This window comes from Lonchura striata, chromosome 1 (assembly GCF_046129695.1).
Source record: "Lonchura striata isolate bLonStr1 chromosome 1, bLonStr1.mat, whole genome shotgun sequence".
Taxonomy (NCBI): Eukaryota; Metazoa; Chordata; class Aves; order Passeriformes; family Estrildidae; genus Lonchura; species Lonchura striata.
The window spans coordinates 61,331,542-61,344,783 of record NC_134603.1 but is presented as its reverse complement, the minus strand read 5'-3'; the positions used below and the strand labels follow the sequence as shown (position 1 = coordinate 61,344,783).

Here is a 13,242-nt window from a genome sequence, read left to right as displayed (position 1 = left end):
AATCTATTAAGTATGCGTAGTTTGTCCCTTGAAATGGGTCGGTGGTCCCTTTCATGGGGAGGGGTCCCAAAATGAGGAAGTAAATGAAGTCTTCCTCATTCTGAACTTTCTACCTTTTCAATGCAAATATGACAAATGAACTTGGTAGAACTCCCATTCCTTGTCTTCAATTGGTTTCAGAACAGAGGAGGCCCACAATTGTCTTATGTTCCTAAAAGCTATTTATCAGTTTCTATATTCTTCATTATAAACCCAGCTAACTAAACATTGTGCTGACAAGCAATCAATTATTAAACTACTGACTCTTAACTTCATCAAGGCCTACTAATTTATTTTAATTAACTCTAGTAAGGCTTATCTCTAACTAAAATTTTAGCTCCTCTAAAATATCTAAATTCCTTAAAATTTACATTTCACTGAGGCTTCTATCCGAACTCTGTCTTTCAGTCCAGGAGTTCCATTGTAGCTCAGGCAGGTCAGAACTGTACTCTGCACAGGGCTGTGCACAGTCCCACCTCTTTTCATCCTGAATTGCTGAATGAACTTTCTGGAGGAGCCCACAGCTCCACAGTATTACCCCTAGTCCTGCCTCCTGCTGTTTCTGACTAAACTTCCTAGATGAATCCTGTGTCCAGCTGGTCATTTCACATTGTCTGATGGCACTGGACTGCTGATGGGAACAAGCTATGAACAGCCTGACCTGCTTAGGCACTGTGGGACTGTGCCCTGGTGAGTGAAGTCCCTGCCCCTGCCTTTGTGCTGATCACCCTGGACTCCTGGCTCATCTTCCCTCATGGAACTGCCCCATTCTTGCTGCTCCCTGATAAAAAAAAAAAAAAAACATTTATTGCAGAGATTTTTTTTAATTAATTTGACTCCTTTTGTAACAGGTTACATGACTCCTAGGATCCATCATAAAAAAATCCCAAAATAGTGGGTTTTTTCTGCTTTGTTTATTAAACATAAATATCTCCTCTTTGGGATGCAACAAGAAAAATCTCTAAAGCTGGATAGTTTCTAACTAAGAAACAGTTCTGTATAACATGGTCTTTTACACTTACTGTCTATATCTTAAAGGGTTTTGAAAGTAATTTCTCTATAGAATGGTGAGGTTCAGTTCTGAGCAAATAATTTTTTCTTTGGGAAAGGAAAAAGAAATTCACTTGTTCTGTAATGCCACCTGCTGCATGGAGTTAGGAAACCTCATTCTCAGACAAAGCCAATATCCCACAGCTTTGAATAAGCTCAGTTCTTGAAGATTTATTTCATTCTGGTGAGGTTGAAAAAGGAAAGAAAATACATATATATGCTAAAAACACACACACAAGCAAAGGAACAGCAGGCAAATTCTCAGCTGCAAAACAGAGACAATGTAATTTTTTCATATTGTGAATTAAATTCTGTCCCCATGCTGAACATATGATGGCTATCAAATACAGAAATGGAATAAAAGCAGAAAATAAATGACAGGACTAAAGAGATTCTTAATTATATCTAAAAAAATATGGCAATGCCCCTGCCCCCATCAGTACAGACATCTTACAAACCTGGTTCTCAAATGATGAAAGAATCTCACAGAATAGCTACTAGCCCCATGCAATATATAATGCTTATCTGCAATGCAGAGTCATGTCTTCTTACATGTATTTTTCCACATTTTTTCCCCCAGATTTCACACAGGAGTAGAGCTATAGTGATATAATGCAATGGAAATGTCACTGAAACAAAACTCTGTCTAGCCAAAGTGCAACCCAGAAGCAGCAAACTAAAAAATAATCATTGGTCCTGAAAGAATTTACAGAATGTCAGACTTGTGTATTCACCTTCTGAATTAAGATAAATATAAAATTTTACATTAAATATTGCATTAAATACCAAATCACAAAAAGTTACTTCAGGTAAGACTGGAATTGCTTGACTGTAACTATAGAAAAGAGAACCAAAGCAAACACAACTTTTATATCCATCCACAGGCAACCACAGACAAAATGTTTTTGGAAGGGTATCCACTCTTTTCAGGAAAAGTGATGAAGTATCTCTGGTTTGCTATTCATGGGCAACTTCAACATTGAATTTGATATAAGAGAGAAATTGAAAATTCATCTTCCCACTTGCATCCCTGGTTCTTTCTCAGGTTACCTCTGGTCCAGTTTAGGTGACAAGTTGCATCTGAATCTACATTTTGGTTCAATTTTAAAAAACAAAACTATCAAAGATCAAAGTCCAGGCCTTGAATATATCAATTAGATCATCTGCCTATGAATTTTTTGAGTCACACAGAAAAACAAAACATATGGAAACAGGGAAACAGAGAGACCAAACCTCAGCTCTGACCCAACCAGAAGAACTTCAAATGATAATTTTATAGTATACAATATATGCTATATTAGTTATCTTATCTTTTTCTATTAATTTTTTCTAAAGATGAAACTTCTTGTCTTTACAGAAGTCTGGAGACATGCCTGCAGACAGGACAACACCACCTCACCCTGCCTCTTTTCTCCTTATTGTTAAACCTGCTAATGTCTGATGACTTGACCCACAGCACCAGTTAATGTGAAAAGTTTGGGTCTGGAAACTCTGATGATGGAGCACCAAGCCTACAACAGAGGTGGAATTCTAAAAAAATTTCCCATTGTGAGCACTGAAATATGTAGTGTGTTAATGAGAACTTTCTTATTAGACTGCATGGAAGTGCTTCCACAGCTGAGAAGAGCCATCCTTTTTTTCCATTAAAGACCTCATGTGCAGTAAAGAACTTTTATCTGAAGTCACTTTGCCCTTTATATGAAATGAAAAGGTGCTCATTTCCTTCTTAACTTCAGTATATCCACACTTCAAGAAATTGCAGATATTTTAAAGACTTTAAGAAGGTGATTGGAAGTCAGGCCCTTCCAAGCAGTGACCCTAAGTCCAAAACAACTGACTTCAAATGTCCCTTCACAAATGAATGCATCAATGACTTATATAAGAACAGAATCTTACTTTTACTCCCATATACACAACTGCCATATGAAAAACCCACCCTATTCAGGCTCTATTCAGCTGGATCTATTACCTAATTCTCAGGCAAATTCTCAGAGAAGCAAGCTATGATCCTACTTGCAAATTTACTGAAGTAAGCAGTCACAGGCATCATGGTTTCTTGAGCAGCAATTAGATGAGTTCTATAAATATTTTTTCTAGCTCATATTGAACATCAGCCTGCAATAAAATGAGGCAGCCAGAGAAGGATACACTACACACTATTACTTTGCTTCTGAAGCATATGATGAAAATACTACATGGAAAATGGTCGGCTTATAGGAAAAAAAAAAAAAAAAAAAAAAAAAACAGAAAAAGAAAACTGAGCCCTAAAACTCAACTTGTGCTTTTAGACACAGAAATTGTGTCCAGTTTTAATAAAAGAAAGCAACGACAAGCTGCAATGATCACTACTGCCTCAATCTGAAATGGGAAAAGGTAAGTTACCAAAGTGCACCGGATAAGAAGACAGAAAAAAAGCAAGGATACAAAAATAGGTGTCTGAACTGACATGAGTCACAAATAGTTTAATACAAAGAAGTGAAATCACCATGGAGTCAGGAAAAGAGGTGTTTACATATAAAGACATACAAATATTCTCACAAAAGGAGCAGAGCAGAAGACAACAGTTAGGTGACATCAAACCCAATGCAAGGAGAAACAAAGGCTGACATCTCCCTTACAAACAAATGACTGCAGGTACAGCAGATTACTGTGCTTGGCATTATGAGCATACTCAGATATCCCAGCCCTCTTCTGTCCAATAATAATGAGCAAAATAAACCTGTGACATTAAAGGTCTGCACATATGATATGATATGATATGATGTGCAAGTAAAACTTGGCCCAAATCTGTGGGGGTTACAAGAGGTGCTTTGAGAAACTTGTGACCTTAACTGAATGTATTCATATGCCTAGATGGTTCAGTTTCTAGTTCAGAAATATTCCTCTGCTTAAAATATCATGACCAGCTTCACTGGCTTCTTAATTGGAACTAAATATTATCCCCAGGTTATATTTTAGCCTTCAGGAGATATCACAACAGTGAAAATTTTGTTTCTGATACCTTGTGTTACAGTTAAAAGCCCACCACTCACAGAAAGTGGTGGCATTCTGGTTTATATATGGTCAGTACATATATGCAGCTATATACAATAAAACAGACAATTATGATGAAATCGACAGATTTGGGATCACTAATCACTGTTTGCAAAACAAAATTCACAATTTTGCTAATCATGAACATTACTAGAGTTTGATCACTGTGCCATTTTCCTGGTTTCAAGACAGTCCTATAGTTAAATAAGACACTGCAACCCTGCCTTGCACAACATCATTAAGCTTCACATTTGATAGCGTTGTTCAACACAAAAATAGCAAATAATCAATATAAATCCTCTCCACATGAGAGGGGTAGGATAGAAGCATTGAAAAACCCTCAAACAGTAGAAAGGATTAAAAGGGGAGAAAGAAAAGAAGACATAGATGGGAAACACCACTGAAGAACAATCAAACAAAAAAGTACTGGGAAACATGCAAGAAGAAAGAGATGAAAAATCAAATATCAGGTAAAGTTGATGAGTGCCGGGAAATAAGAGGAAACAGAGGTGAAAATGCCCTTCATATCATTGCTAACTCACTACACCAAAGGGGCAAAAACTTACAACTCTAAAAAGAATAAAGCAGGTATTGTCTTACCTTTATAGATACGACCAAGTCCTCTGTAGTCCATTTGGTCTGAACAATTGAAAACAACAACATACTTTCCCAGGCATTTGCCCATGTCTTTGGTTGTCTCTGTTTTCCCTGTCCCAGCAGGTCCTGCTGGTGCACCACCCATACTCATGCCCAGGGCCTGTGCCAGAGTGATGTAACACCTAAAGACAGAACAAACAGATCTGTGAAAATTTTCCTACTATTAATTACTTGAAGTCCATCAATGCAACCACAACAGAAGTATTATCCAGAGCTGGAATTACATGAAGAAATGTAATTGAGTGTGATGAGTCCTCAGGTCTCCCTGCACACTGTGAAGCTGAGTTATCAGGACCAGCTTTGTTCCACCTGCAGAAAAGCACTCATCCAGCACAGCCATGGCTGCAATAGCCTAGGATATACACAGGCCAATTCTAAATGCTGAATACCAAAATACTGTAGTATTGTTATTTTCTCAGATTATCATATTATTATACTTCCTTCATTACAGCCTTATTCTGCAGCACCCAGAGCCACTGGATTTCTGCTTTTCCCCTTTCCCTCTGAGTCTCCAGAGTACTCATGATGGGCTCTCTGATCTGGCAGTAGGAAGGTACAGAGGGTGCCTTCTGTTCTTGACGTTTCCATAGCAGCATACCAAATCACAGCAGTGCTGCCAGTCACGTAAGGTTTTGAGTTCAGGAGGGCAATGGATGAGAGCGGAGATTGCAATGGGCAATAGAGAAAGAGGAGGAGTCCATGTGTCCTATGATCATCTTCTGCTTCAGCCTCCATCCTGGGTTGAGATCCTCAAGTTTAAGTCTCAGCCTTCCCAGACTGTGGAGGCTACTGAAGCATATAAGGAAGCCTGTTGTTCTAACCTTCAGTGCCTCAAAATCACAGCAAACACATTTTAGCAGTGTAAAACTCAATAGCTTTATGATATATGTGGGGACATAAAATGGGCACTGGAAAAAATCCCAAATGATAGCACCTAGTATGACTTCTTAAGAAACAACAAAATACTCATTCTAATACAATAGCAGTAAGAATGCTTCATCACCTTATTACTCAGTAATCTGTCATCATTTAACACTTAAAAAATACCACTCCTAACAATTCTGCTACTGAAAACAAGGTAAGGACAAAACTGAATACATAGCACAAGTTCTGTGCAGACCTTTCACTCCATTTTTGGTGTTTGCCATGACATGGACTGTGTCTGATATGATTTGTAGGAGCATTCAATTTCAGTGCCATTATCTCAATGCAATGTACTACCAGTTGTGTGTATTTATCACTTGCTTAGGGAATCTCTCTGAACATGAAATCTTTAGCCAAACAGGACTTGACTCCAAGCTGATTAATGGAACAAAGACACCATTACCTGAATATTTCAGAAGATCAGACAATTCCACGCAAAATATTATAAATACTAAAATGGAAAAAGTCCACAAGTGGAATAAAATCTGTTGTTGTGCAACATTGCTTAGGCACATAAGTTCCCTTAGCATCAGGAAACATTTCTGCTTCAAATACCCTTTCAATATGTGACAGTGCGTAGCCTCCAATCCCTGCAGCTTTGTTTGGCTCTTCCAGATTTTTTAAAGACAGATTTGCTTGTTCTTTCTGTTGCTGTTGTTATTATTATTATAGTTTAAACTAATTTAAAAAGTTTGTTTTCTTAAATCATGTCACCCTGTGCTCATTTTCAATCTTGTGTGACATAGCACCTTGTAGAATCATAATATATCCTATGTCCAGTTCCAGTCTAGTTCCTCCTCTGCACAGGACAAACCCAAAAACCACCCCACATGCCTGAAAGCTTGGTCCAAATGCCTTTTGAACTCTGGCAGGTTTGGTGCCATAAGCACTTCCCTGGTTGTCTTTTAGTTCTATGAACAAATTTTGAACAACACTTTCTTGATACTGGCTCTCCTGGTGGATAAAAATATTTTTGGTGTGTTAGTGCTGCCATAGCCACTAATCAGCTGTTTGTGTACTGCTTCAAACAAACCCCTAACACAGGAACAGTAGGGTGCATAACATAGAATTTGGGAAGTGTGTGTTACTTATCAAAAGCCAGGTATCCACATGCAGAGGTTTGGGTCTCTTAAATAGCTCATAGGGAATAATTTTTGTTCAGAAATAGGCAAAAATCTGAATTTTCATTAATAAATAAAATCTAGTAGCACAAAGAATGCAAAGACAATTCCAACATTAACTCAAGATGGGGCTTTGAGCAAACTGGTCTAGTAGAAAATCTCCCAGTCTAAGGCAAGAGGATTGGAACTAGATGATCTTTAACACCCCTTCCAATCCAAACCATTCTATAATTCTATAAATGACTGAACAGGCAAAGTATTTTGACTTTGACATTCATATCCACATAGAACATGCTCTCGCATAGCAAATATATCTGCCTCTTGCCTAGCTGAAGCACTGAACAAAGTCCTTAAGGAAAACAGGCATCTAATAAAGTTTATACTATGCTGTATAACTAACACTCAAGCAATAAAAATTTCTCCTTGTGATTGCCCTCAGAGTTTTTCAGTATTTGTATTCCTGCAATTCTCCATAGGCTTTGCTTAAAACCATACTGGCACTACTTATGCAATGCTATGTCCTGAGCTACTGCTTTTTCCTATAGGTTGACTTCAAATTAATCACTTGCTGCAATTCCAAATTCCCATGCAACTACCTGCTTATTGAAAGCAGCAATATATTGGTATTTGACTGACTCTGTTTAGGCTGGTGAAGTGTATGGTGTTCAGGCATATTTACCTTGAGACCAGCTAAGTTTTTTAATGCTCATCACAGCTCATGTAGCTCAAGCAAACACTCAAATTTAACCTGCTTTAGATAGCTGAATATATAAGCACTGGCCTCTGCTGTTCATCAGCGATATTGCAGCATTGTAATAATTCTAAGTAATACTAAGTAATTCTGACTCGTGAAAGTTAAAAGAATTAAGTCAAAGGAATTAAATCTTAGCTCCAATACTATGCACTTCATTCCTTTTGCAAATACCTGTCAGTTAAGGGAGTTATAACAAGCCTGTCTGTACAGCCCAAGTATTCATTGCAGTAGGTGAACTCCACATCAGTGATTTTGATAATGCATTTATCCAAGTCTTCAAGAAAATAAAATCGAGATTGTTTTTGCCATTCAAAATCAGATGGAGATTTAATGTTCATACGGACCTATTATGGAAAAGAAAAACTATTAATACAGAAATTAATCAGTAACAAATTAATCTTGAATTCCATACAGAGAAAAAAAAAGTCTACTTAATATAAATTCATGACCTTGAAGAATGAGCACAGAATCTGTCATGAGCCAAGACATCCAGAATTATCTTTTCAAACCTGTCTAAGACATGCTCTGAACCTCCTGTCCACTTTGGTTTTCCTCTGATATGGGCACAGACATTATGAATTATGTCTTACAGAGATATTGAAAAGCAGTCATGGAAAACATAAAAAATGAACAATACTGGCTGTCCTGCATGCTAACTGCACCATTACTCACAGAAATACTAAATTGTGCACAGTATTTGAATACATTGTATAGACATCTGAGTGCTTTGGTTTTTTGGGTTTTATTTTTCAGTACGAACTTGCCACACACATATTTAGATTTGTGGTAATTAATAGATTCATTATTATTGACACTAGATCTCAAAACCACTGGCCTCTTACAGAAAATGTTGCCCTGGCTATTGGCCTTGTAAACACTGTGTAAGGTGAAGAGGAGGCTCTGGAATCTCAGCCACTGCCCTCTCCTTTATCTCAATCACTAAAGGATGTGTTTAGCAGAGAATAGAATAGAATGTTTTAAGAGAGAAGGCTGTTATTACATATACAATTTAAGAACCCTTTCCCCAGCTGTGAACTTGCTCCTGACTTTTTATTTCATATACAGGACCTACAAATTTAAACCATTTTCCATATTTTTTTTATAATATGACATTAAATTAAGAAAAGTTATGAAGATAAATTTAAAATTACAGGTGGAGGATAAAACCCCAAGTTTATGTTAGGAGACAGCAGTTTTCTTTCTAGATTTCAGTACTTTATTGTTTCTTATTTTCTTTACACATGCACTTAATTTTTATTTTCCTAACATATATGCATAAATTAAGCAATCAGTATTGAATTATTAGCCTTTTTTACTTCCATTTTTATAATTATTCTTTCATTATTCAACATACTTATCTAAAGGAAACCTGATGCTACTCAATTATAAAAAAAATGAAATATCTGTTATATTTTTTGTTGCTATCCTCTTCAAATATATGAAGCCTCACTGCTTTTACCTTTGAATAACTATTACCTTACATCAACACATAGGCTGGATCAGAAATCACAAGATTGACAGGAATACTAAAGTGAGGTTTTTTTTACATTTACATTCCAATCAAATAATCCATTAAATCTTCAAACTGAGAGGATAGTTTAATTTTAAAAGTTAAACTCTTTTGCTCACAGTGAATTTGTGCATGTATGAACAAACATTTAAAGAACTGAAGTCTAAACCTATGAACACACCAATATAAAAATTCACCCTTCTTACTGTATCACATCTATATTAAATCAAACTAAATCTGATATGCTCTATCACAGCAGTAATGTCAGAGCTACTCAAAGAGAATAGATTCTAAGATTTACTTATAATTATTTTATATGTGCAAGACCATCCATACAGAAAGTTCCCTTGATGGTTTTCCAAAACTTACCAAATCATCAAAGATATCCTTCTGGTGCACATGAATGGTGATTAAAGTTTCATATTTTGTCCTCTCCATTCTTGTCAGATTGTGTGTTGCCATGTCAATCAAATAATTTAAAAGTTCTAAGAACTTCTGATTTGTTGTGTGCATTACCTTTTCCACAAGCAAGAATGATCATATTAATATAAACACCATTTGCTCTTCCAATATTTAGAATTTAAATTTAAAAAAAATCTGAAAATATCCAAGGTTATAATGTCCATATCCTGCTTTGTATTTATTAGGCTTGAAATCCTAAATTTGGATTTTCAGACTGCCTTCCATTCATGCATTGCTACCCAACAGAGTACAATAAGGTTATATCTTGATGAACAGGTCACACCGTAAGATTTTTTTCCAAGACTTGCTCCTTTTATTATACATTACATTTTCAACTGACTGCATCCCTGCATATATTCAAAACCATCAGTCAATGATTTTGGGTAGAATATATTAGCTCAAGTTTAGGGGGAAGAGGTTTAGAAACCTACTATAATTCTAGATGCTGACACTAAAATAATAATTTGTTTTGTAGTAGCAGATCTGTTATAAAGTTCCACAAATACTGACTATACAATACTGACTTACATAAATGAGTCTTAGACTTACATAAATAAGTCTAAGACTTACATAACTCACAGCCTCTGCCAGTGATGTAAACAACAAAAAAGCACTGAGATTTAAGAAAGAGAAGCTCATTTATACCCCATGCCAAATGTGTGACAGAACAATCACACCAGCTTTCTGTAAATACATGCAGAGCCTAAAACTCACCCAGTTTGCTGAAAAAAATTGCTAAAAACACTGTTAAAACTAACAGAGAATTAAATAACCTCCCCACCCCCCAAACATACATATGCAGTTCAGCCCAAAAAACCACAGAAGTTGTTTTCTTGTAAATGCAAAAGAATCTTTATACCTAGTTATTCTACGAACTAGAGTGGACTAAAAGCAGGTTTATGCTCTTTTTAAACTTTGAACAGTGCAGAAAATGTAGCAGTACATGGTTTTCTCCATAGCCTAAGCCCTTACTTTCATGCAGTATCAAAGTACAGCACGGAATTTGCCCTGCATTTACTTTTATGGTAGCATGTTGTTACTACTTCTTTGTTCAATCTCACTCTGTATTCCTGATTAATGGTGGATTACAACCCTTTAGTTCACATTCTGTCCTTGTTCTTTCATAGATTCACTGTTAGGAATGACACCTTGGCTGTTAACAGCATCTTATCCATGTGTTTGAGATTAAACCAACACAGATACTATTCTTCCCCTTCCCTAGAAAAAGAGCTCATCAGCTGAAGGATGTAATACATTTGGATAGATTAGACCAATGTCCACAAAGCACAGTTACTTCCCCAAAGTTCAGGAGCTCTTGTTAAATAACATTATAAAATTCCCCATATTCCAGAACTAAGAAACTGCCTCTTCCCAAGACGAGTCCGTAACAAAACAACAGAGAAAATCACAGGATTAGGAGCAATTCCAAAGCACATGCTGGGTGGATAATGAGGAGGTGTGACTCCTTAACACATTTTTATTATTCTGTTTTCCTGATAGTTTATTTGTTATTCTGGGTAATTAACTAGTCCTTTGTGCTTTTCTCTACATGCTACTTTTAACTTTTCACAATATGTACTGTTACAAACAATGCTTTTAATAAATCCCCAAAGACTCATTAAATACTACCTTTTTGTCTGTTTTGGTGCTGTTCAGTGCCTTCTCTGCGTCTCTGGTCCAGATAATTTGAATTCCCAGAAGCCCTATTTGTGCAGGAAACATTGCCTGAAAGTCATACATCTTAAATTCTGAATCGTTAATGGCCATTGACGCCTGTCTAATAATGGTGTGGATTGTTTTCCTAATCCCATCCAGCAGCTGACCTAACCAGAATTCCACATTGCCCTGAAATAAACAAGAAAGTACTTTCAGAGAATTATTTTATGAATAATTCACAAGAAGCAAGAGCTCTACGTGACTGTTTTCCCAGTCCTTCATACTCCCATTTCTGTATTTGTTATTCTCTAATCTTTAGCAGATTCCTTTCCTCTTTCTGCTCCACTGCCCTTTTAGAGATATGTGATGGATTTGGCACTTCACAGCAGTACTGCTGAGAAAACAGGTAAAGCAATCGTTACAAACTGACACAAATGTTCTGTCCCTGCTACTCTTTGCTCTTGCTGTTCACATTGGGAGGTTTTCATTCAGCTAGTAAAATAATAGCATGATGCAATACTGTTGGCCTCTAAAACATAAATCTACTTTAAATCAAGTCTTGAAAAACTGTAATATATTCTTTCATTACCTGAGCTAAAACTGGTTCAATAATATTGACCTTTTCGCCTTCTTGAGATTCAAACAATAAAATCTGGTCGTAGTTTTTTTCGTGAAATCCCACTCGGTTAACATTGTCAAACAAACTTAATAAATGTGCCTACAATAGAATCAGAAGAAAAGCTTCCATAAACTGTCCTCATATGGCATTCTTACTTTGTCTTTAAATACTGTATTAGAATAGTCTGTAAATCTTTCCATAAGTGAAATAAATTCTCTCAAATAAACTACAAAATCCACCACAGTCTTCACTTAGTGATATAGACCATAAGAACACTATTGCTTTATTACTTGTACCTGAATAGTGTGGGAATCAGATGCTTGACCAAGGATTTCCAGAAGAGCAGGGTCAGATACAAAAAAAAATCTTGGAAATATTAACCGCTTTTTTTCCAAATAGCCAGTCAGTGATTTCTGACAGATTTCCAACTGTTCCAGCAAATGTGGTAGCAGCTGTGCCAAAGTCTCATCTCCAACACAGCACTGCACAATGTTTGATGTTTCATGGGCTCTCTGCATAATTCTTTGCCATGATTTATCAATATTCTGAAATCTTCTGGCTTCCTGAAGTACATGATAAATGCATTAGCTTTTCCTCATGTCTGTCATATTCTAAAAATTAAATAATTCTATCAGACAAAGTAACAGTTTAATATCTCCCTTGCTGTTAAAGTCTTCTTTGGAAGACTTATGTATGAATATTTATAGGTATGCTTATTATTGACCAGAGTTCAAATTGCAAGAAAAAGAGTACAATAGGAATAGCTCTGCAAATGTCTTACTTCACGTTGGGCACCAAAATTTTCCACATAAAAGTATTCAAACACACATGAGGAAACGCAAAAAGCACATTTCTCAGAAATTATAGCCTTCCTAACAGCAATACACAATGTCATGTAATCTGTTGGTAGCAGCACTTGATGAACAAAACCAGTTGCACAATCTGAAGCTGCCCCACTTGTACATTGGAAGTGTTGTAGGTGGAAACAAATTCTCAAACTGGAAGCTGAAAAATAAATATTTTTATACACTGGGTGTATTGACATTAAAAACTCTTTCTTCATCTACAACCAATGAAATGTTAATGGAAGCAGAAATTATCTGAGACCTAGAAGAGATCTCAAAAGAAGATCCAAAGCAATTTGTCTGTCACAAGGCAGGATCATACCCAAAATACCTCTCTGTCTTGTGTTTAGTGATGTTCAAAGATGGAGATTTAGAAGCCTCTCTAGGAAATTTTTGATCCTTGTGATTCTCTTCTAATACCTAAGCTAAATCAGATAACGAAACAAGGTTTTTTCCTTCCTGTTGAGAACAGCCTTTATATTTTAAAAAACTTATCATGTCTGCACTTCAGTTTTTCCTTTTCTTCAAGTCAAACAAGTCTAGTTTGTTGAACCCTTTCTTGTCCCTCATCC

The 13,242-nt window shown here is 36.3% G+C and overlaps 1 protein-coding gene across 1 annotated transcript in view; it reads right to left on the bottom strand.

The window, feature by feature from the left end:
* Nucleotides 1–13,242, bottom strand: part of LOC110469703 (dynein axonemal heavy chain 5) — a 148,707-nt gene that overhangs the window by 93,695 nt on the left and 41,770 nt on the right. The window contains exons 37-42 of the mRNA XM_077784814.1: nucleotides 12,122–12,388; nucleotides 11,796–11,924; nucleotides 11,180–11,395; nucleotides 9,458–9,604; nucleotides 7,750–7,922; nucleotides 4,723–4,901 (exon numbers count right to left, since the gene is read on the bottom strand). Coding sequence (XP_077640940.1) covers nucleotides 4,723–4,901; nucleotides 7,750–7,922; nucleotides 9,458–9,604; nucleotides 11,180–11,395; nucleotides 11,796–11,924; nucleotides 12,122–12,388 — 1,111 coding nt within the window. The remainder of the gene's footprint in view (nucleotides 1–4,722; nucleotides 4,902–7,749; nucleotides 7,923–9,457; nucleotides 9,605–11,179; nucleotides 11,396–11,795; nucleotides 11,925–12,121; nucleotides 12,389–13,242) is intronic.